Source organism: Papio anubis, chromosome 4 (assembly GCF_008728515.1).
Source record: "Papio anubis isolate 15944 chromosome 4, Panubis1.0, whole genome shotgun sequence".
Lineage (NCBI taxonomy): Eukaryota > Metazoa > Chordata > Mammalia > Primates > Cercopithecidae > Papio > Papio anubis.
The window spans coordinates 143,389,925-143,414,019 of record NC_044979.1 but is presented as its reverse complement, the minus strand read 5'-3'; the positions used below and the strand labels follow the sequence as shown (position 1 = coordinate 143,414,019).

Below are 24,095 nucleotides of genomic sequence, written 5' to 3'. Positions count from 1 at the left end.
GTTCCAGTGTCCCCCATCCCCGCTAGAGCAGGCATTTCCTGAAGACAGGAGCAGAGTCTCCAGTATCTCCTTATCCCTGGAGCACGGGGACGGCCAGGTCACCCCCATCACCTGCAACCTCTCTGAGCCACAGCTACAGGGCGCAGGTGGAGCCCCCTACCCTGACCACAGGAGCATGGCTGAGCCCCCCCACGGTGCCCCACCAGGGCACCGCGAGCCTCACCTCCTTCTTCACCTCCTTCCCTTTGGCCTTGGCCTTGCTCCTCTTGGCAGCGGTCAGGGAGCTGGCGTGAGGAGCCCTAGCCTCAGAGGGCAAGGCGGGAGCTCGGGGCGGCGGCACCCCAGCTCCTGGCCCGGCCTCTTTCCCTTTCTTCTTCTGGAGGAGGAAGCAGCAGAGAGGAGCCATCAGAGGGCAGAGAAAGTGCAGGCAGCAACCCTGTCCCCTTCACTCACTCACTCCCCCAAGTTTTGTACCACCCCAAGTGTGCCCTCCCGGGAGGAACAAAACGTCCCTTCTCTCTCCCCCTGCAAGAGTTTTTGGTTTGGGTTTTTTTTTTTTTTTTTTTTTGGAGACAGGGTCTTGCTTTGTTGCCCAGGCCAGAGGACAGTGGCGTCATCACCACTAAATGCAGCCTCGACCTCCTGGGCTCAGGCAATCCTCCCACCTCAGTCTCCTGAGTAGCTGGACTACAGGTGCACACCACCACACCCAGCTAAATTTTTATTTTTATTTTTTTTAGAGACAGGGTCTTGCTATGTTGCCCAGGCTGGTCTCAAACTCCTGGCCTCAAGCAATCCTCCCGCCTTGGCCTTCCAAAGTGCTGGATTCCAGGCTGTTTTTAATGTGTATTATCTTATTACTAGTATTACTTGTTGCCCCCTCTACCCAAAAAGACAACACTGAAGTGTATATATGTTGTGAGTTCCTCTCCAGTGACTCTCCTACCAACTCCACAGAGTCAGCTACTAGTAACAGCATGGTGTGTCCTTCTAGAACTTTCCACAAACACACACAACCCTGTAATTATGAAGGCTATGCAGACGCAACCATGCACACAGAGTATTTAAAAAAAAAAAAAAAAACACCCACACACAGGTAGGAATTTACCAATAGTCCTGCCTTGCAACGTTTCCCCCGTAACATGACTGATACACATAAAAGGAGCTTCATTTTAACAGCAGCCTATTGAGCCAAGGTATGGAGAAACTGTAATTCATTTACTTTAACCACCCCCGCGGTGAGAAGGACCTGTAGGCTGCCTCTGTTTTTTCACTCTCTGTTTTGTTGTTGTTTTTGAGACAGGGTCTCGCTCTGTTGCCCAGGCTGGAGAGCCGTGGTGCAATGACAGTTCACTGTAGCCTCAACTTCCTGGGTTCAAGTGATCCTCCTGCTTCAGCCTCCCAAGTCGCTGGGACTACAGACATGCACCGCCATGCCCAGCTAAAAAGTCTACACTTTCTAAAAAGGACATGTCTAAAACAAATGGCCATTAGCTGGGCATGGTGGGGGGTGCCTGTGATCTCAGCTACTTGGGTGGCTGAGGCAGAAGCATCACTTGCGTCCAGCAGGCGGAGGTTGCAGTGAGCCGAGATCGTGCCATTGCACTCCAGCCTGGGCAATAAAGCGAAACTCTGTCTCAAAAATAAAATAAAGTTAAGAAAAAAAAAAACAAGGCTAGGCGTGGTGACTCATGCTTGTAATTCCAGCACTTTGGGAGGTCGAGGTGGGAGGATCACGAGGTCAGAAGATCGAGACCATCCTTGCTAACACGGTGAAACCCCGTCTCTATTAAAAATACAAAAAAATTAGCCGGGCGTGGTGGCGGGCGCCTGTAGTCCCAGCTACTCGGGAGGCTGAGGCAGGAGAATAGCTTGAACTGGGAGGTGGAGGTTGCAGTCAGCCGAGATTGGGCCACTGTACTCCAGTCTGGATGACGGAGCAAGACTCTTTGTCAAAAAACAAACAAACAGAACAACAAAAAAACACAAATAACCAAGGCCAGGAGAGGTAGAAAAGTAATAAATAAAGATAATAATGGTCAAATGTTACCAAGACAACAACAGAAGTCACAGCGTCCGTATCCAAAATGAAAGTCAAAGCAAAGAGCATTAAAAGAAAGAAAAAATGGCGTGTTCTAGGGAAAAAGAGTATACAGTTTAATCCCCGTTTTGGGGGGGAAATATATACATGTATATGTGTGTGTGTGTGTGTGTGTGTGTTTTATTTTCTTGTTTCTGCTGAACTCTTTAATGCAAGTCATCCTTTTGGAATCAGAGGCATCTTAGGCGTTGAAGGAATATTAGCGGCGCTGTCCCCATATCTCTGGGATCTGTCATTAAGCAGATAGCTGCAGCTCCTGGTACATGTCCCTGCAGCTGTACCCACAAGGGAACAAAAGGAAATGACAGCAGAAAAAAAAAAAAAAAAGCCTGAGTGGATTTTTCTTTTCTTTATCTTCCAAATTACTGTTATAATCAGATAAAACCAGTAACTCTTTCTTTCCCTTTGATCAGAACACCCATGGCTGGGAGCCTTCCCCTACTTTTTTGCAAAAAAAATAAAATAAATAAGAAAATAACTTCCGACATGATAGAAGCTCTGTACACAAAACAGAGACGCTCACTGCTTTGGTAATTATGACAGCAAAACACCATCATCACCCAAACCACCAACCGCCAGCAGGGTCAGTGGTGGGAGACAGGCAGGCAGTGGGATGACATTCAACCATTCAAAAACACTGACAGCCAGGCGCGGTGGCTCACGCCTGTAATCCCAGCACTTTGGGAGGCCAAGGCAGGCGGATCACTTGAGACCAGGAGTTCAAGGCCAGCCCAGCCAACATGGTGAAATCCCATCTCTACTAAAAATACAAGAATTAGCCAGGCGCGAGGGCATGTGCCTGTAATCCCAGCTACTTAGGAAGCTGAAGCAAGAGAATCTCTTGAACCCAGGAGGCAGAGGTTGCAGTGAGCTGAGGTCGCGCCACTGCACTCCAGTCACAAGAGTGAGACTCTGTCTCAAAAAACAAACAAAAATACCGATGGCCAGGCGTGGTGGCTTATGCCTGTAATCCCAGCACTGTGGGAGGCTAAGGCAGGAGGACTGCTTGAGCCCAGGGGGTCGAGACCAGCCTGGGCAACATAAGGAGACCCCACCCCATCTGCACAAAAACATGTATTTTTTTAATTAGTCAGACGTGGTGGTATACACCTGTAATCCCAGCACTTTAGGTGGTCGAGGCAGGAGGATCACTTGAGCCCAAGAGTTTGAACCAGCCTGAGCAACACAGTGAGACCACTGTCCCTTTTTTTTTTTTTTTTTTTTTGAGACAGAGTCTCGCTCTGTCACCCAGGCTGGAGTGCAGTGGCACAATCTCGGCTCACTGAAACCTCTCCCTCCCAGGTTCAAGCGATTCTTCTGCCTCAGCCTCCCAAGTAGCGACTACAGGCACCCACCACCATCCCCAGCTAATTTTTTTGTATTTTTTTTAGTAGAGGCAGGGTTGCACCATATTGGCCAGGCTGGTCTCGAACTCCTGACCTCGTGATCTACCCGCCTTGGTCTCCCAAAATGCTGGGATTACAGGTATGAGCCATCACGCCTGGCAGAGACCACCATCTCTTATTAAAAAAAAAAAAATTAGCAAGGTGTGGTGGCGTGCACCTGTGGTCCCACCTACTCAGAGGAGACTGAGGCAGGAGAACTGCTTAAACTTGGAAATTCGAGGCTGCAGTGAGCTACAATTGCCATTGCACTCCAGACTGGGCAACAGAGCAATATTCTGTCTCTTATAAATAAATACAATAAAAATATAGATAGAAGGCCGGGCGTGGTGGCTCGTGCCTGTAATCCCAGCACTTTGGGAGGCTGACGTGGGCGGATCACCTGAGGTCAGGAGTTCGAGATGAGACTGGCCAATATGGCGAAACCTTGTCTCTATTGAAAACACAAAAGTTAGCCGGGTATGGTGGTGAACGCCTGTAATCCCAGCTACTCGGGAGGCTGAGGCAAGAGAATCGCTTGAACCTGGGAGGCAGAGGTCTCAGTGAACCAAGATCTCACCACTGTACTCCAGTCTGTGCAGTGGGACAGATTCTGTCTTTTTTTAAAAAAAAAGGCTGGGCACGGTGGCTCAAGCCTGTAATCCCAGCACTTTGGGAGGCCGAGACGGGCGGATCACAAGGTCAGGAGATCGAGACCATCCTGGCTAACACGGTGAAATCCCATCTCTACTAAAAAATAGAAAAAAAACTAGCCGGGAGAGGTGGTGGGCGCCTGTAGTCCCAGCTCCTCGGGAGGCTGAGGCAGGAGAATGGTGGGAACCTGGGAGGCGGAGCTTGCAGTGAGCCGAGATCGCGCCACTGCACTCCAGCCTGGGTGACAGAGCGAGACTCAGTCTCAAAAAAAAAAAAAAGAAAGAAAAGAAAAAGCCCGTCCCACGTGGCAGTACACATGCTATAACACAGACTGAACTAAGTCTGAAAAGCAGAATACAGCCGGGCGCGGTGGCCCGTGACTGTAATCTCCGCACTTTGGGAGGCTGAGGTGGGCAGATCATTTGAGGTCAGGAGTTCGAGATCAGCCTGACCAACACGGTGAAACCATGTTTCTACTAAAATACAAAAATTAGCTGGGCATGGTGGTGGGCATCTGTAATCTCAGCTACTCGGGAGGCTGAGGCAAGAGAGCTGCTTGCTTGAACCCAGGAGGCGGAGGCTGCAGTGAGCTGAGATCGCACCACTGCACTCCAGCCTGGAGGAAAGAGCAAGACTGTGTCTCAAAAAACAAAAAAACAAACAAAAAGAATCTTCTATCTGTGAAACTGTAAAGAAGGAAAAACACCTGTGCTAGTTTTGCTGTTGCACCTCAAGCTGTAAGTTACAGCCACGGTACCTGATTGCTTATAATAGAGGGTTTAGTATTATCCATGGTGGTCTTAGGCATCCACAGGGCTCCTTAGAACATATCCTCCACAGCTAAGGGGGGAATACTGTATGAAAGTATATTTCAAAAAAATGTTGGGCCGGGTGTGGTGGCTCACACCTATAATTTCAACCCTTTGGGAGGCTGAGGTGAGTGAACTGCTTGAGACCAGGAGTTCAAGACCAGCCTGGGCAACATAGTGAGATCCTGTCTCCACAAAAAATTTTTAAAAATTAGCCAGGCAGGCTGGGTGCGGTGGCTCATGCTTGTAATCCCAGCACTTTGAGAGGTCGAGGTGGGTGGATCACCTGAGGTCAGGAGTTTGAGACCAGCCTGGCCAACATGGAGAAGCCCTGCCTCTATTAAAAATACAAAAATTGGCCAGATGTACTGGTGTATGCCTGTAATCCCAGCTACTTGGGAGGCTGAGGCAGGATAATCGCTTGAACCCAGGAGGCAGACATTGCAGTGAGCTGAGATCATGCCATTGCACTCCCGCCTGGGCAACTGAGCAAGACTCCGTCTCAAAAAAAAAAAAAAAAAAAAAAATTAGCCAGGCATGCTGGTACACATGTATAGTCTTAGCTACTCCAGAGGCTGAGGTGCGAAGATCACCTGAGCCTGGGAGGTGGAGGCTGCAGTGAGCCATGACTGCACCACTGTATTCCAGCATGGGCAACAGAGGGAGACCCTGTCTCAAAAAACAAACAAAAAACATTAACAGTGTCTGTTCTTGGGATGCTGCGATGTGGGGTGATTTTCCTTGGGTGTTTGAGCCTCTGTTTGTCAACAAGGAATCCGTTCTGTTCCAGGTTCCTGCTACACTATCAAAAGGCAGACACTGGGTGAGCCTCTGGTATTATAGCTGGATATAATAGCTGGGTATTCAGCTGTTCAGATGCCAGGAATTGGAAACCCTTGGCTCCAACAGAAGGAACGCCTGGGAAACGCCCAAAGAGGCAGCGGTTAAGAAGCCAGAACTGAAGCTATGTCCCCAGTGTTCGAAGCCCTGCTCTGTTGATCATTCGTTGCTGGAACCTTGGACAGATAGCTGTTCTTTTTGTTTTTGTTTTTGTTTTTTTTGAGACGGAGTCTCACTCTGTCGCCCAGGCTGAAGTGCAGTGGCGCAAACTCGGCTCACTGCAACCTCTGCCTCCCAGGTTAAAGAGATTCTCCTGCCTCAGCCTCCCGAGTAGCTGGGACTACAGGCGCCCGCCACCATGCCCAGCTAATTTTTTTTTTTTATTTTTAGTAGAAACGGAGTTTCACCATGTTGACCAGGCTGGTCTTGAACTCCTGACCTCAGGTGATCTGCCCACCTCGGCCTCCCAAAGTGCTGGGATTACAGGCGTGAGCCACTGCATCCAGCGTTTTTCTTTATTTTGAGACAGAGTCTTGGGCTCTGTTGCCCAGGCTGGAGTGAGGCAGTACGATCATAGCTCACTGCAGCCTTTACCTCCTGGGCTCAAGCAATCTGTCTGCCTCAGCTTCCAGAGTAGGTGGGAATACAGTAACTTGCCACCACCACTCTCAGCTAATTGTTTTTTTTTTTTTTTTTTTTTTTTTTGGGTAGAGGCAGGGTCTTGCTATGTTGCCCAGGATAGTCTCAAAACTCCTGGCCTTAAGGGCTCCTCCCACCTCAAAGTGCTGGGATTGCAGGTGTGAGCCACCACAGCCAGTCTGGTGCCTGTCAGTATGTAAGCCACCTATAGAGTATGGTTCATAGGAGGAACCCACTTCACATGGTCCTGCACGTTAAGTGTGCACGGTGAAGGGGTTAGAACATGTCTGGGCCTACTATGTGCTACTTGGTAGCATTGTTATTTTATTTTTGGAGACAGAGTCTCACTCTGTTGCCCAGGCTGGAGGGCAGTGGCGCGATCTCAGCTCACTGCAACCTCCGCCTCCTGGGCTCAAGAGATTCTCCTGCCTCAGCCTCCCGAGAAGCTGGGATTACAGGTGCCTGCCACCATGCCCGGCTAACTTTTGTATTTTTAGTAGAGACAGGATTTTGTCATGTTTGCCAGGCTGGTCTCAAACTTCTGACCTCAAGTGATCCACCGGCCTTGGCCTCCCAAAGTGCTGGGACCACAGGCATGAGCCACCGCGCCTGGCTGGATCATTATTATTATTGTTACTAATTGTTGACACCTGTCCTGCAAGGCCTTCAAAAACCTGAGATGGCCTCTGCCACGAGGAGACAAGAGCACAAATCCAAGGTGTCTATGGATGGTGCTTACATTGGTCCCTTCCTCGCTACTACCCCTCTGTCAGGAAATCAATGTGACTCTCATCTTTTTTGTGATTTTCTCTAGAATGTCATTGTTATTTGAGGGTTCGTCCTACATCCAGGGCTCAGGGTGGAGAGGCCCGAGTCAGAACACCGTCAAAACCTAGCTGTTAAGTCTGAACGCATCCAAATAAGAGGAGGAAGCAACTGGCCATTAGCTTCCCAGTGGCCAGTGCAAAAAGGGTAACAGGTCCAATTATCATAAAGTTGTCGAAAAGCAAGTTTTCTTACTCTGTGGTGTTCACAGAGAGAATTTAGGAAATCTGTAAATGGGTAGGAAAGAAAATCCCACCTGTATTTTCATATTTTAATCTTTTAAAAAAATGGGGTTTTCAGCCAGGTGCGGTGGCTCAAGCCTGTAATCCCAGCACTTCGGGAGGCCGAGACGGGCGGATCACGAGGTCAGGAGATCGAGACCATCCTGGCTAACACAGTGAAACCCCGTTTCTACCAAAAAATACAAAAAATTAGCCGGGTGTGGTGGCGGGCGCCTGTAGTCCCAGCTACTCGGGAGGCTGAGGCACGAGAATGGCGTGAACCTGGGAGGCGGCGCTTGCAGTGAGCTGAGATCCGGCCACTGCACTCCAGCCTGGGCGACAGAGCGAGACTCCGTCTCAAAAAAAAAAAAAAATGGGGTTTTCCTTCAGGTGAGAGTAGAGGCCACAAACCACAAAAGTACCTGCAGTACCGGTGACTTTGCCACCTATGGAAACCACGGAGTCTTGCAGCACACAACAGTTAACTGCAGGAACCTTAAACCATCCTTTATACTCATTGCTTCAGAAGTACTGCACTAGCCGGGCGTGGTGGCTCACGCCTGGAATCCCAGCACTCTGAGAGGCTGAGGCAGGAGAACAGTTTGAAATCAGCCTGGGCAACGCAGCAAGACCTTGTCTATACTTAAAATTTAAAAATTAGCTGGGCATGGTGGTGTGCACCTGTAGTCCCAGCTACTCAGGAGTCTGAGGTGGGAGGACTGCTTGAGCCCAGGAGTTCAAGGTCACAGTGAACCATGATCACAGCACTCCCCTCTGGCCTGGGTGACAGAGTGAGACTCTGTCTCTAAAACATAAAATAATAAAGTTTTAAGTATGGTATTTACTAGACCCACTGCCAGATGTGCTTATTAATTAAATACATCCCTAAAGGAACATATAGGTACCATATCACAGAAGGGTCTTTTCAATATTTTGATAACTGTGGTCAATATCACTGTCTTCCTTTGGGGTCCCAGGTTTTGTTTTTTGTTTTTTTTTTTTGAGACGGAGTCTCACTCTACCGCCCAGGCTGGACTACAGTGGCGCGATCTCAGCTCACTGCAAGCCCTGCCTCCCGGGTTCACGCCATTCTCCTGCCTCAGCCTCCTCCAAGTATTTTAGTCACTTTTTAAAGTCATCTTCTGAGACAGAAGAAGAGACAGTAAGGACCTCTCTAAGAAATGGGTGGTAAGCCGGGCGCGGTGGCTCACGCCTGTAATCCCAGCAGTTTGGGAGGCCGAGGCAGGCGGATCACAAGGTCAGGAGATCGAGACCATCCTGGCTAACGCAGTGAAACCCCGTCTCTACTAAAAATACAAAAAAAAATTAGCCGGGCGCGGTGGCCGAGGCCTGTAGTCCCAGCTACTCAGGAGGCTAAGGCAGGAGAATGGCGTGAACCCCAGGGGCAGAGCTTGCAGAGAGCCGAGATCGCGCGACTGCACTCCAGCCTGGGCGACAGAGCCAGACTCCGTCTCAAAAAAAAAAAAAAAAAGAAAGAAAGAAATGGGTGGCCAAGCATGGTGGCCTCATGCCTGTAATCTCAGCATTTTGGGAGGTTGGGGCAGGAGAATCGCTAAAGGTCAAGAGTTCAAGATCAGCCCAGGCAACATGGCAAGAGCCCATCTCTACAAAAAATAAATTAGTTGGCTGCAGTGACATGTGCCTGAAAATCCAGCTATTTGGGAGGCTGGGGCAGGAGGACTGCTAGAGGCCAGGAGGTGAAGGCTGCAGTGAGCCATGATCAGGCCACTGTACTCCAGCCTGGTGACAGAGCAAGACTTGACTCTTAAGAAACAAAGGAAAAGGTGCCCAGCTCCTCCTGGGGCTGAGTCCTAGCAGGGGCTCTGGGCGGGCCTGGAGCCGAGTCCGAGTCCGTTAACAGTGAAGCCGCTTCCCTAGGCTGGGAGGGGAGAGGGCCCCTCCCTCACGGAACTCCAGGGACCCTTCTGCGGCTCCCCTCCCCATGCGGCCCCTACCTTCCTGGGGTCCTTCCTGTCCTTTGCACGCCCGGTGTCCTTGCGCGGGCTCAGGGGGCCGCCCTTGGCGCAGCGGCTGGCCTTGGTGGCGGGCGCGGTGCTGGTGGGCGCTGGTGCAGCAGCTGAGGCGTCGTGCAGGAAGATGCGCTCGCTGCGGCGCCGTGTCCACAGGTCGTCGTCGCTGGCCTCGGGCCCCGCCTCGAAGCCAGGCTCCTTGGGACCCCGCAGCTTCCGGGCCTTGCGCCCCTTCTCCACCGCCAGCTTGGCCTTGTCCGGGCTGCTGGGGCTGGGGCCGGGGCCGCGGGCGCCAGGCGTGGGTGCAGCCAGGGAGGGTCCCGGTTCCCCCAGTCCCTTCTTGGGCCGCAGGAGCCCCGCAGGCGACCGCTTGCGCACCTTGACCTCGCTCTCCGAGTCGGTGTACTCGAACTCTGTTCCTGAACGCGGGAGGAGAGCGTGCTGGTCACAAGCTCGTGGGGACCCAACCCCATGGGCACCATTCCTCCCCCACAGGACCTCCCCGCCGATGGCAGCGCTTCCCCCGTTTCCAGGAGAAGAAACTGAGGCCCAGAAAAGAAGGACTCACAAGGCCCACGCCTGTCCCTACTATGCCTGTCCTCACCCACCTCCGCTGCCCGGACGCTGCTCCCAACCCCTCGCCCCATGAAAAGATCCTGGGCCCCTTGAGCTCCTCCGAGGCCCCATGTGACTTGTGGAAATCCCAAAAGCCAGGGCAGCTGGGCGGGGCGGGCCGGCCCCACACCTGCAGGGCAGCAGCCCTCTAAGGCAGGCAGAAGGGGAAACCCGCAGAGAAGCCCCAAGTTCCACTCGCCTTCTCTCCCCTGTCCTTGGTGCTGCCTGTCAGAGCTGGGTGGTCCCAGGAATCGTCCACTCCCACTGCCCTCTCTACACGACAGGGCCACCCCAACAGCCCTCCTTCCACCCCAGGCCCCACCCATTGCACAGCCAAGGCCCTGCTTCCCTCTGTCCTGGATCCTGGGTCCCAGCCCCTGGGCTCCTTGAACGCACAGCCTCTTGAGCACAGGCCGCCCAGCACTTGCTCAGCACCTACCATCCCCACTCACTCCCAGCTGCAAGCTCTGCTCTCTGCCATCCCCTCTGCACAGAGCACCAGCTCCCCGACCTCTCCTTGGAACAGCGCTAAGTCCTTCAGAAGGAGACCCACCCCACACCCCGGGAAGTCCTCTCTGGCCACACCTCTGTTGTCACAGGCAATGCCACACCTTAGCATTTCTGTCCATGCCCAGGTCCCAGCTTATCCCAGCCTGCCCTGCCCCTGGGAATCAGATCCCTGAGTTCTCTGAGATCTCCAGCTAAAGCCCCAGGTCAGAGCTGGTATCCAGGAAGAGCGTGTGAGTGAGGCGTGGGCGGCACTGCTCCCCAGGACAGGGGCTCCAAGGTGCCTTCACTCAGGGATGCAATCTGTGTGACAGTCCCTTGTGTTAACAACCTCAGGGAGAGCCAGTGGTCTGCCTTAAATCCTCCAGCACAGGAGCCGAAAAGCCAAGGCCCAATCCCAGGCCTACCGACCCCAGGGACAGCTGTGAGAGGCTTGCCCTGCACTGTGCCGGTAGAGGAAGTCACAGCAACAGGGGCCGGCGGGGGCTGCCCAGTGGGAAAGAGTCACCGGCAAAGTGTAATGATCCTATTCGTTAATTTTTTTTTTTTTTTTCTTGAGACGGAGTCTTGCTTTGTCACCCAGGCTGGAGTACAGTGGTGCGATCTCAGCTCACTGCAAGCTCCGCCTCCCGGGTTCACGCCATTCTCCTGCCTCAGCCTCCTGAGTAGCTGGGACTACAGGCGCCCGCCACCATGCCCGGCTACGTTTGTTTTTTTTTTTTTTTTTAGTAGAGACGGGGTTTCACCGTGTTAAGCAGGCTGGTCTCGAACTCCTAACCTTGTGATCCACCCGCCTTTGCCTCCCAAAGTGCTGGGATTGCAGGCGTGATCGTTAATATTTTGCCAACAGACTTTCCAACTTCCCAAGGTGCAGGGAGGCAGCAAGGGGCTTTTGAGGCTGATGTGGGTGCAGGCCACAAGCCTGAGTGCTCTGCTCTGGGTGTGACGGAATGAGGCACCACCCGGTAACAGTCCCCCCAGAGATCCACTGGAACACCTGGCTTCCATAATCCCTCACAGGCCCATTGTGTATCATTCAGGGAGGGACAGTGGACAGAGACAAGGCTCATGTGGAATGCAGAGAGTGAAGTCACAGGAGGCACATCCCCCTGCACCTTCTACCCTGGCACTAGACACGGTCTTCTTGGCACACACAGCAGGGAAGGTGGGGCCCACATGGAAAAGAAATAGAGTCCCACTGACCTCAGCACCAGGAAAGAGAAGTCTAGAAACTGGCAACACAGAAGAGAGTAGAAAGGGAGCCAGAGGCCGGGTGCGGGGGCTCACGTCTGTAACCCCAGCACTTTGGGAGGTCAAGGCGGGCGGATCACCTGAGGTCAGGAGTTCAAGACCAGCCTGGCCAACATGGTGAAACCCTGTCTCTACTAAAACTACAAAAATTAGCTGGGCACGGTGGAGTGCGCCTATAGTCCCAGCTACTTGGGAGGGTGAGGCGGGAGAATCACTTGAACCTGGAGGCAGAGGTTGCAGTAAGCAGAGATTATACCACTGCATTCCAGCTTGGGCGACAGAGTGAGAATCTGACTCAAAAAAAAAAAAAATTGGGAGCCAGAGGCCAGGAGCGGTGGCTCACACCTGTAATCTCAGCACTTTGGGAGGCCAAGGCGGGTGGATCACAAGGTCAGGAGTTCGAGACCAGCCTGGCCAATAGGAGGAAACCCCATCTCCAATAAAAATACAAAAATTAGCCAGGCATGGTGGCGCACACTGTAGTCCCAGCTACTCAAGAGTCTGAGGCAGGAGAATCGCCTGAACCCAGGAGGCAGAGGTTGCAGTGAGCTGAGATCGTGCCATTGCACTCCAGTCTGGGTGACAGAGTGAGACTCCATCTCAAAAAAACAAAAAAAAAATTAGAAAGGGAGCCAGAGAGGGGTCCCCATGCGCTCTCTCTCTCCCCCATGTCTCTGAATGGCCCTGAAACTACCTACACACAGAATAGACTCCAAGCAGCCCAGGGCTCAGCAAAAAGTGATCTGAACAGAGGCCAGAGACACCACCCAAGAAACTGGACTTCAAGCCCTACCAAGGAAATATCTGCTAAAATAAAGGAGATAATACTCACTGGAAAAAAAAAAAAAAAAAAAAAAAAGGCATTCTGACTCTCCACCACCTCAGCCCCACAATGTCTAAGATACAATCCAAAATTACGAGACAAGGCCAGGCACGGTGGCTCACACCTGTAATCCCAGCACTTTGGGGAGGTCAAAGTGGGCAGATCACTTGAGGTGAGAAGTTTGAGACCAGCCTGGCCAACATGGCAAAACCCCATCTCTACAAAAAATACAAAAATTATCTGGGCGTGGTGGCATGCATCTATAATTCCAGCTACTTGGGAGGTTGAGGCACAAGAATCACTTGAACCCAGGAGGCAGAGTTTGCAGTGAGCAGAGATCACACCACTGCACTCCAGCCTGGGCAACAGAGCGAGACTCTGTCTCAAAAAAAAAAATTACTAGGCAAATGAAGAACCAAGAAAATGCATCACATTCCAGAAAGAAAACAAAAGCAACTGAACCTGACCCTGAGATGAACCACATGTTGGAACGAACAGCCAAGGCTTCTGAAATCCTCAAAGAGGTAAAATAAAACTTGTTTTCAGTGCATGAAAATCTCACCAGAGAAATAGGAAGGACTAACAGAAACAACAGAAAAGAACCAAATGAACCAACTTTAAGTACAGAACTGGCTAGGCACAGCAGTTCACACCTGTAATCCCGGAACTTTGGGAGACTGAGGCGGGAGGATCCCTTGAGGTCAGGAGGTCATGAGTTCAAGACCAGCGTGGGCAACATAGTGAGACTCTGTCTCTACAAAAAATACAATAATTAGCCAGTCATGGTGGCACGCACCTGTGGTCCCAGCTACTCAGGAGGCAGAGGTGGGAGGATCACCTGAGCCCAGGAGGTTGAGGCTTCAGTGAGCCATGATTGTGCTCCTACATTCCAGCCTGGGTGACAGAGCAAGATCCTGTCTCAAACAACACAAAGAAATTATAAAACTAAGAAGTACAATTTCAGAAATAAAAAATCCATAGAAGGGATCTAAGAGCTGAATGGATATGATTAAGAGAAAAGTAAGGCCGGGCACGGTGGCTCACGCCTGTAATCCCAGCACTTTGGGAGGCCAAGATGGGCGGATCACAAGGTCAGGAGATCGAGACCATCCTGGCTAACACGGTGAAACCCCGCCTCTACTAAAAATACAAAAAATTAGCTGGGTGCAGTGGCGGGCGCCTGTAGTCTCAGCTACTCGGGAGGCTGAGGCAGGAGAAGGGCGTAAACCCAGGAGGCGGAGCTTGCAAAGTAAGCAGAGATCGCGCCACTGCACTCCAGCCTGGGCAACAGAGCGAGACTCCATCTCAATAAAAAAAAAAAAGAGAAAAGTGAGTTTATGAGTTTGGGTGTGGGGGAACCAGCCTCAGAGACTGTCAGATAACAAATGGTCAAATGTATGTTAAACAGGAAAAGAAAGAATAAGAAAAAATGCTTGAAGATTTGTTTTTCCTCAATAGCTGAAATCTTCCCAAATTTGATGACAAACAGAAACTTGCAGATGTAGGGTATCAGATGAACACCAAGCAAAATAAACACACACAACTTTGTCACGAGGCATGCCACAGTCAAATGGCTGACAAAGATAAACACGAACCCCCAGGAATAACAAGAAAAATGTAACCTATGACTTCCAAAACAATCACTTGATTAATGGCAAACTTCTCATCAGAAACCAGAGACCAGAAGAGAGTAGAATATCTTCTAAGTGCTCAAAGAAAAGGAAAAAAAACTGTCAACCCAAAATTCTATATCCAGTAAAAACATCATTCATGGTGAAATAGGAACATTTTCAGGTAAAAGAACACTAAGAGGCCGGGCGTGATGGCTCACGCCTATAATCCCAACCACTCGGGAGGCTGAGGCAGGAGAATCACTTGAACCCAGAAGGTGGAGGTTGCAGTTAAGTCAAGATCGCGCCATTGCACTCCAGCCTGCGTGACAGAGTGAGCCTGTCTCAACAACAACAACAACAAAAAAGGAACACCAAGAAAATTCCTCACCAGCAGCTCTACAAGGCAAAACTGCTAAATGAAGTTCTTTGGGCTGAAACTGCAGGAAAACTGGAATCCTCAGACAAGAATGAAAAGCAACAGAAATAATAAATATCTGAATAAATACAAAAGACTTTGTTCACTTTTCCTCTTAATTTCCTTATAAGCCATTTAAATCATTAAAACTAAGCTTGTGGCCGGATGCGGTGGCTCATGCCTGTAATCCCAGCACTTTGGAAGGCCAAGGCAGGTGGATCATGAGCTCAGGAGTTCAAGACCAGCCTGGCCAAGATGGTGAAATCCCGTCTCTACTAAAAATAAAAAAATTAGCCAGGCGAGGTGGCAGGTGCCTGTAATCCCAGCTACTTGGGAGGCTGAGGCAGGAGAATCGCTTGAACCCGGGAGGCAGAGGTTGCAGTGAGCTGAGATCACACCACTCCACTTCAGCCTGGGTGACAGAGTAAGACTCTGCCTAAAAAAAAAAAAACACTAAGTTTGTAACATTGTCTTCAGGGGTTGATACCATGCGAAGAAGTATTACATATAATATAAAATATGAGGTATGATAAGGACTGATAAAGTTGCAAGATTTCTGTATTTTATGTGAAAAAAAACACACGATATGTGGATGTAAAATAAAACACACGATAAGTGGATGTAAAAAGTTAGGAATGTATATTGTTATCTCTATTTTCTATTTTTAAAAATGACAAAATGATACTGAGAAAGCTAACAGGAAAATTAAAATGGAATTCTTAAACATATTCAAATAAATCTGTTTAAAAGGCAGCAAAGGAGAACCAAAAATTAGACAAAAAACTAAAGACTAAGACACTAATACATTGAAAGGCAAAGCATGAAAAAGGTGTACCATGCAAACAGGAACCAAGAGAGCTGGAGTGGCTATACTAACAACAAACCAAATAGACTTTTTAAGACAAAAATTGTTACTAGCAACAAAGAAGAACATTCTAAAATGATAAAAGGGGCCGGGCGTGGTGGCGCAGGACTGTAATCCCAGCACTTTGGGAGGCCAAGGTGAGCGGATCAGCTGAGGTCAGGACCAGCCTGGGCAACAGGCAGAGAGAGGTTGCAGTGAGCTGAGAGCGTGTCACTGCACTCCAGCCTGGGCAACACCGTGTTTAAAAAGAAAAAAAGAGTTGGGCGCAGTGGCTCACGCCTGTAATCCCAGAATTTTGGAAGGCCGAGGCGGGCAGATCACCTGAGGTCGGGAGTTTGAGACCAGCCTGACCAACATGGAGAAACCCCATCTCTACTAAAAATACAAAACTAGCCGGGCGTGGTGGCGCATGCCTGCAATCCCAGCTACTTGGGAGGCTGAGCAGAAGAATTGCTTGAACCCGGGAGGCAGAGGTTGTGGTGAGCCGAGATCACGCCACTGCACTCCAGCCTGGGCAACAAGAGCGAAACTCCGTCTCAAAAGAAAAAAAAAAAGGCATTCTGACTCTCCACCACCTCAGCTCCACAACGTCCAAGACACAATCCAAAATTACTAGACAAGGCCAGGCACGATGGCTCACACCTGTAGTCCCAGCACTTTGGGAGGTCAATGAGGGCAGATAGATTACTTGAGGACAGGAGTTCGAGACCAGCCTGGGCAACAGAGCGAGACCTCTTCTCCATAAAAAATTGCAACTGTTTTGGGGCTCCATGAACAATGCTCATATAAGATGGGAAACTTCACTGATAAATGTGTTGTTTTTCTTTTCTTTTCTTTCTTTTTTTTTTGAGATGGAGTCTCACTCTATTGCCCAGGCTGAAGTGCAGCGGTGCAGTCTTGGCTCACTGCAACCTCTGCCTCCCAGGCTCAAGCGATTCTCATGCTACAGCCTCCCAAGAAGCTGGGATTACAGGTGCCCACAACCACGCCTGGCTAATTTATATATTTTTAGTACAGATGGGCTTTCCCCATGTTGGCCAGGCTGGTCTCGAACTCCTGACCTCTGATGGTCCATCTGCCTCGGCCTCCCAAAGTGCTGGGATTACAGGCGTGAGCTATCATGCCTGACTCAATGTGTGTTCTCTTTTAGACAGAGTGTCACTCTTGTCACCCAGGCTGAAGTGCACTGCAATGGCCCGATCTCTGCTCACTGCAAACTCCGCCTCCCAGGTTCAAGTGATTCTCCTGTCTCAGCCTCCAGAGTAGCTGGGATTACAGGCGCCCACCACCACACCTGGATAATTTTTGTATTTTTAGTAGAGATGGGGTTTCACCGTGTTGGTCAGGCTGGTCTCGAACTCCTGACCTAAAGTGATCCAGCCACCTCGGCCTCCCAAAGTGCTGAGATCACAGGCGTGAGCCACCGCACCCAGCCGTATGTTCTTTATATAGCAAGGAAGAAAAAAAAAAGTGTGTGTTGACTGCTTCACCAACCGGCCTTCCTCATCTCTCTCCCTTCTCCTTGGGCCTCCCTATTCCCTGAAGCACAACAATATTGAAATTAGGTCAATTAATCCTACAATGGCCTCTAAATGTTCAAGTGAATTGAAGAGTCACATGTCTCTCACTTTAAATTGAAAGCTAGAGGCCAGGCGCGGTGGCTCAAGCCTGTAATCCCAGCACTTTGAGAGGCCGAGACTGGTGGATCACGAGGTCAGGAGATCGAGACCATCCTGGCTAACACCGTGAAACCCCGTCTCTACTGAAAAATACAAAAAACTAGCCAGGCGAGGTGGCGGGCGCCTGTAGTCCCAGCTACTCGGGAGGCTGAGGCAGGAGAACGGCGTGAACCCGGGAGGCGGAGCTTGCAGTGAGCTGAGATCTGGCCACTGCACTCCAGCCTGGGTGACAGAGCAAGACTCGGTGTCAAAAAAAAAAAGGAAGCTAGAAATGATTAAACTTAGGGAGGAAGGCTTAAGCCAGTCAAAAGCCGAGATAGCCTAAAAGCAAGGCCTCTTGTGCCAAACAGTTAGCCAGGCTACGAATGCAAAGAAAAAGTTCTTGAAGGAAATTTAAAGTGCTCTGGTGAACACACAAATAAGAAAGTGAAACAGCTCATTGCTGACATGGAGAAAGTCTGCGTGATCTGGAGAGAAGATCAAACCACCCTCAATATTCCTTTAAGCCAAAAGCCAAATCCTCATCCACAGCAAGGCCCCAACTCTCTTCAATTCTGTGAAGGCCGAGAGAGGTGAGGAAGCTGCAAAGGAAAAGTCTGAAGCCAGCAGAGTCTGTCTCATGAGGTGTAAGGAAAGAAGCTGTCAGTCGGGCGCAGTGGCTCACGCCTGTCATCCCAGTACTTTAGGAAGCCAAGGCGGGCGGATCATTTGAAGTCAGGAGTTCGAGACCAACCTGGCCAATGTGGTGAAACCCCACATCTACTAAAAAAATACAAAAATTAGCCAGGCGTGATGGCGGGTGCCTGTAATCCCAGCTACTGGGGAGGCTGAGGCAGGAGAATCACTTGAACCCGGGAGGCAGAGGTTGCAGTGAGCTAAGATTGCACCACTGTGTTCCAGCCTGGGCAACAGAGTGAGAGCTCCATCTCAGAGAAAAAAAAAAGTAAAGAAGCCGTCTCCATAACATAAAAATGCAAGGACAAGCAGCCAGTGTTGATGGAGAAGCTGCAGCGAGTTCTCCAGAAGATCCAGCTAGGGTCACTGATTAAAGTGGCTACACCAACCAACAGATTTGCAATGTGGACACAACAGCTTTCCACTGAAAGCAGATGCCATCTAAGGCTTTCATCGATAGAGAGGAGAAGTCAGTGCCTGGTTTCAAAGCTTCAAAGGACAGCCCGACTCTTGTTGGGGGCTAATGCAGCTGGGGACTTTTAAGTTGAAGCCAATGCTCATTTACCATTCTGAAAACCCCAGGGTCCTTAAGAATGATGCTAATCTCCTCTGCCAGTGCTCTTACCAGTGGAACAACAGGCCGGGCGCGGTGGCTCATGCCTGTCATCCCAGCACTGTGGGAGGCTGAGGCAGGTGGATCACGAGGTCAGGAGATCAAGATCATCCTGGCTAACACGGTGAAACCCTGTCTCTACTAAAAATACAAAAACAGTTAGCTGGGCATGGTGGGGGGCGCCTATAGTACCAGCTACTCGGGAGGCTGAAGCAGGAGAATGGCATGAACCCAGGAGGCGGAGCTTGTAGTGAGCCGAGATCGCGCCACTGCACGCCAGCCTGGGTGACAGAGCGAGACTCCGTCTCAGAAAGAAAAAAAAAAAAAAAAAAAAAGGCAACAACAAAGCCTTGGTAACGGCACCTCAGTTCACAGCATGATTTACTGAATATTTTAAGCCTGCTGTTGAGACCTATTGTTCAGGAAAAAAAATTCATTTCAAAATATTACTGCTCATTGACAATGTACCTTGTCATCCAAGAGCTCTGAGGGAGATGTACAAGGAGATGAATGTTGGTTCCATGCCTGCTAGCCCAGCGCCCATTCTGTAGCCCATAAATCAAGGAGTAATTTTGACTTTTAAGTCTCATTACTTAAGGAATATAATTTGTAAGGCTATAGCTGCCACGGATGATGATTCCTCTGATGGATCTGGGCAAAGTAAATGGAAAACCTTCTGGAAAGAATTCACTATTCTAGGCCAGGTGCAGTGGCTCACGCCTGTAACCCCAGCACTTTGGGAGGCCAACGCAGGTGGATCATTTGAGGCCAGGAGTTCTAGACCAGCCTGGCCGACATGGCAAAACCCTGTCTCTACTAAAAATACAAAAATCAGCCGGGCATGGTGGCAGGCACCTGTAATCCCAGCTACTCGGGAGGCTGAGGCACAAGAATCGCTTGAACAAGGGAGGCGGAAGTTGCAGTGAGCCGAGATCACAACGCTGCATTCCAGCCTGGGCGACACAGCGAGACTCAATTTCAAAAAAAAAAAAAGAAGTTGATTCCAACCCTCGTGGACAACTATGAAAGGCGCAAGCCTTCACTGGAGGAAGTTACTGCAGATGTGGTGGAAACAGCAAGAGAACTCAGGTTAGAATGAAGCCTGGAGATGGGACTGAATTGTTGCAATGTCATGATCAATTTGAAAAGATGAGGAGCTACTTTTTATGGAGGAGCAAACAAAGTGATTTCTTGAGATGGCATCCACTCCTGGTGAAGACGCTGTGAACACTGTTGAAATGACAAAGCATTTAGAATACTGCATAAGCTTAGACGATAAAGCAGGGGCAGGGTTTCAGACGACTGCCTCCAATGTTGAAAGAAGTCCTGTAGGTAAAACGCTATCAAACAGTATTGCATATTACAGAAAAATCTTCCTTGAAAGAGTCAATCGATGCAGCAAACTTTGCTGTTATCTCATTTGAAGAAATTGCCACGGCCACCCCAACCTTCAGCAACCACCACCCTAATCAGTAAGCAGCCATCAGCATCGAGGCAAGGCCCTCCACCAGCAAAAAGATTACAGCTCACTAAAGGCTCGGATGATCATTAGCATTTTCGGCAATAAACTATTTTTAAATTAAGGTATGTACAGTGTTTTCTTAGACATAATGCTATGACAGCCGGGCGCGGTGGCTTATGCCTGGAATCCCAGCACTTTGCGAGGCCGAGGTGGGCAATCACCTGAGGTCAGGAGTTCGAGATCAGTCTGGTCAACATGGGGAAATCCTGTCTCTATTAAAAATACAGGCCGGGCACAGTGGCTCACTCCTGTAATCCCAGCACTTTGGGAGGCCGAGACAGGCGGATCACGACGTCAGGAGATTGAGACCATCCTGGCTAACACGGTGAAACCCCATCTCTACTAAAAATTAGCCAGGCGTGGTAGTGGGCACCTGTAGTCCCAGCTACTCGGGAGGCTGAGGCAGGAGAATGGTGTGAACCTGGGAGGCGGAGCTTGCAGTGAGCCGAGATTGTGCCACTGCACTCCAGCCTGGGCGATACAGCGAGACTCTGTCTCAAAAAATAAATAAATAAATAAATAAAAATACAAAAATTAGCCAGGCGTAGTGGTGTGTGCTTGTAATCCCAGTTACTCAGGAGCCTGAGACAGGAGAATCACTTGAACCCAGGAGGTGGAGATTGCAGTGAGCAGAGATTGCGCAACTACATTTCAGCCTGGGTGACAAAGCGAGACTCGATCTCAAAAAAAAAAAAAAAAAAGACAATACTATTGCACACTTAAGAGACTACAGGATAGTGTAAACATATGCTTTTTGTTTGGTCTTTTATTTTTATTTATTTATTTTTTTTTTTTTTTGAGACAGAGTCTTGCTCTGTCACCCAGGCTGGAGTGCAGTGGCGTGATCTCGGCTCACTGCAAGTTCCGCCTCCCAGCTTCACGCCATTCTCCTGCCTCAGCCTCCCGAGTAGCTGGGGCTACAGGCGCCCGCCACCACGCCTGGCTAATTTTTTGTAATTTTTAGTAGAGATGGGGTTTCACCATATTAACCAGGATGGTGTCAATCTCCCGACCTCGTGATCTGCCTGCCTTGGACTCCCAAAGTGCTGGGGTTACAGGCGTGAGCCACTGTGCCTTGCCTGGTCTTTTATTTTTGAGACAGGGTCTCATTTTGTTGCCTAGGTTTGAGTGCAGTGGCGCAATCTCGGCTCACTGCAGCCTCGACCTCCCAAGCTCCAGTGATCCCACTGCATCAGCCTCCCAAGTATCTGGGACCAGAGGTGCATGCCTGGCTAATTTTTCTGTTTATTTTTTTGTAGAGATGGGTTCTTGCTCTGCTGCCCAGGCTGGTCTTGAACTACTGAGCTCAAGCAATCCTCCTACCTTGGCCTCCCAAAGTGCCGAGATTATAGGTGTGAGCCACCATGCATGGCCAATAACCTGTTTTTTAATTAAGGTGTGTACATCGTTTTCTCAGACATAATTCTACTGCACACTTAATAGACAACAGTATAGTTTAAACATAACTTCGATATGCACTGGGAAACCAAAACATTCATGTGACTTGCTTTACTGTGATATTCGCTTTATGGTTGGGAAGCAATCCTGCAATAACTCCAAGACATGCGTGTGGACCCAAAGGAATGAGAAGGAAGAAAATAACAAAGAGTAGAAGCCAATGAAACTGATCACGTCTAGGCAGACTGACCAAGCAATAGAGTAAGAAGAAACAATCCGTATCAGCAATGAAAAAGGAGACATCACTACAGACCCTTCAGACAGTCAATGAAGAATAAAGGAATAATTTGGACCATATGCCAATACTTTGGACGGTTTCGGTGAAATGGACATTTGGGCTGTATTAATAGCAAGTGTAAATGCCTGAGGGTACTAGCCTGGCTGGTGCATGTAGCGGCTGTGGACAGGATAATGTTGTCCAAGCAGTCAGTCTGATGGTGGTGAGTCAGACAGATAGCACTGATCAGAGGGCAGCGGGAAGCCATTTGGAGGTTCTGGGCAGAAGAGTGGCCTGGCCAAGCGTGCACTCTGAAGATGCCCTCCAGCTGCTTCTGTATGAAGAATACCTAAGAATAGGTAGCCTTGTAGGGGGCCCTGGTGCCTCTTTATAGGAGAGCCAGGCCTGGAGCCCAGCAAACAATGGCAGGGTGTGGGAGTGAGAGGGAGGAGGGGAAGGCAGGGCCTGGAGCCTGGCATGGGTGCCACAAATGGGGTTCCAAGAGACACTGGAGGTCAGGGGTGGGGCTTTGCTACACGAACCTACAGAGGACATGAAGCCAGGGGCAGCTGGGTGCCTTCAGGGGAAGCAATGCCTGTTTTCCTATCCCAGCCCGACAGGAGGGCCTCATACCTACCCCTACTGCGGCTCAGAAAAGGACGCCTGAGGGGTCAGAAGGACCCTTCCCTGCTGGGGCCAGGGGAACTCAGAGACTGAACACATGCATGACCATCTCCATCTCCGGCACCAACCCCAGCTGCAGGTGAGCTGCATCCATGTGAGGGCACTCAGCCTGGTGAGAATAAGGAGGGTCCACGAGAGGGTCCCAAGAAGGCAGGGCCCTGACGCAGGGAAACAATCAGAGATGCAGAGACATGAAGGACATGGACCGGGGTAAGCGCCTGCTGCCTCGGTTTACCTATCTGGATTGCGGGCAAGTCGAAGAGAGCCTGGTGCCTGCCCACCCCACCTGACTCCTCCAGGCTCAAGCCCAGGCCGTATGAGGCCTGTCCCACCCATTCTCCCGTGGCACAGCCTGCACCCCCACCACCTCGCAAAGCCTGAACGAGACGCGCGCTGTCTTCTTCCTACCACGGCGTGGCTGTTCCTTCGCCTGCACCTGTGTCTCAGCTAGCACCCACGTCTCTCTCACGGGCCAGACTGGGTGTCACCAACCTGGAATGGCCCCCACAAACCCCAGGCTGGGTCAGGGGCCTCCATGGAGCTCCCGCAGCCCCCCAAGTGCCCCAAACAGGACCGTGTTTGCTGGAAGCATGAGAGTGAAGGAGGTCGCCCTTTGCAAGGCGAGGAGTCCGCTCCTTGGAGATAGCAGGCTGGGGCCCCTGTCGCCAGTATCCCTGATCAGGATGGGGCTGGCCCACGAGGTTGGGGTTCTGCCCGTTCCCAGCTCTGCACCTGCATCTCTGAGCCTCAGTTTCCTCACCTGTGGGATGGGGCGATGGCGTGCGCCCCCCTACCACAGCCCACCTGCTGCCACTCACCGAGCAGGCTCTGCCGCTCCTCTTTCTTCCGGGCCTTCTGCTTGGCCTCCAGCTGTACCACAGACAGGGACGGACCCACCGTGGGGCTGGGGAGGGCGCTGGCGGCGAAGCGTGCCAGCAGGCCCAGCCCACTCTCCTCCAGGCCCGGCGACAGGGCCCGCTCCCGGGCACCCAGCCTATAGCCGCTGCCGCTGGCCTCATCCTCCTCCTCGAGCTCCTCCTCCTCGTCCTCCTCCTCCGAGCTCTCATCTGGCGTGCAGAAAACAGGGACCGAGTCAGAGCCTTAGCCTTGGCGAGGGCCGCCCCCCACCACCCCCCGGCCTGGAGTGGCCTCTGGGCTCCAGCCTAGCCCCTCAGTCCTCAGCAGGGGGCTGCCGGGGATGGATGCAGACCCAGCCCACGGTTCCCCCCACCCGATGGCCCAATGCCCCCGGCCAGCTGAGCCCAATGCGGGCATCCCGGAAAGCCCAGAGGTGGGCAGAGGCCTTGTGTGTCAGGGTGGGCTTCTGTGAAGGGCACCAACATGCACCTGTGCTGTGGCAGGGGCCAGACACACGGACAAGGACTGGAGACAGCGCTCTCCACGGTCACACGCACACACGCCCCAACACGCAACACAGAGGCAGGAGAGGAGAAGGAAAGAGGAAGCGGAGGGAGGTGAGCAGGGAAGAGGGCCCTGGGGGCTCAGGCCAGGGGTTCTGGGCACAGGTGCCCGCGGCAGCTTTACCAGCTGAGTCCTGGAGGCTGGTGGCAGGAGAAGGTGGAGTTCAGACTCTTCCTGGGGGCCAGGGGACCCCCATGGTTTCAGCCCTGAGAAGGGATCTGGAGTCTAAAGTTGACTCCTGGCATCGCTTGAACCCGGGAGGTGGAGATTGCAG

General features: G+C 51.0%; 1 protein-coding gene across 7 annotated transcripts in view; it reads right to left on the bottom strand.

The window, feature by feature from the left end:
* Positions 1-24,095, bottom strand: part of TNRC18 (trinucleotide repeat containing 18) — a 123,947-nt gene that overhangs the window by 19,413 nt on the left and 80,439 nt on the right. For 6 of the 7 annotated variants that reach the window (XM_021935628.2, XM_031664926.1, XM_031664925.1 and 3 more), the window contains 3 exons: positions 23,218-23,466; positions 9,448-9,881; positions 224-376 (listed from right to left, as the gene is read on the bottom strand). In XM_021935628.2, the coding sequence (XP_021791320.2) occupies positions 224-376; positions 9,448-9,881; positions 23,218-23,466 (836 nt within the window). The remainder of the gene's footprint in view (positions 1-223; positions 377-9,447; positions 9,882-23,217; positions 23,467-24,095) is intronic. The other variant, XM_031664929.1, reaches the window with a different exon arrangement.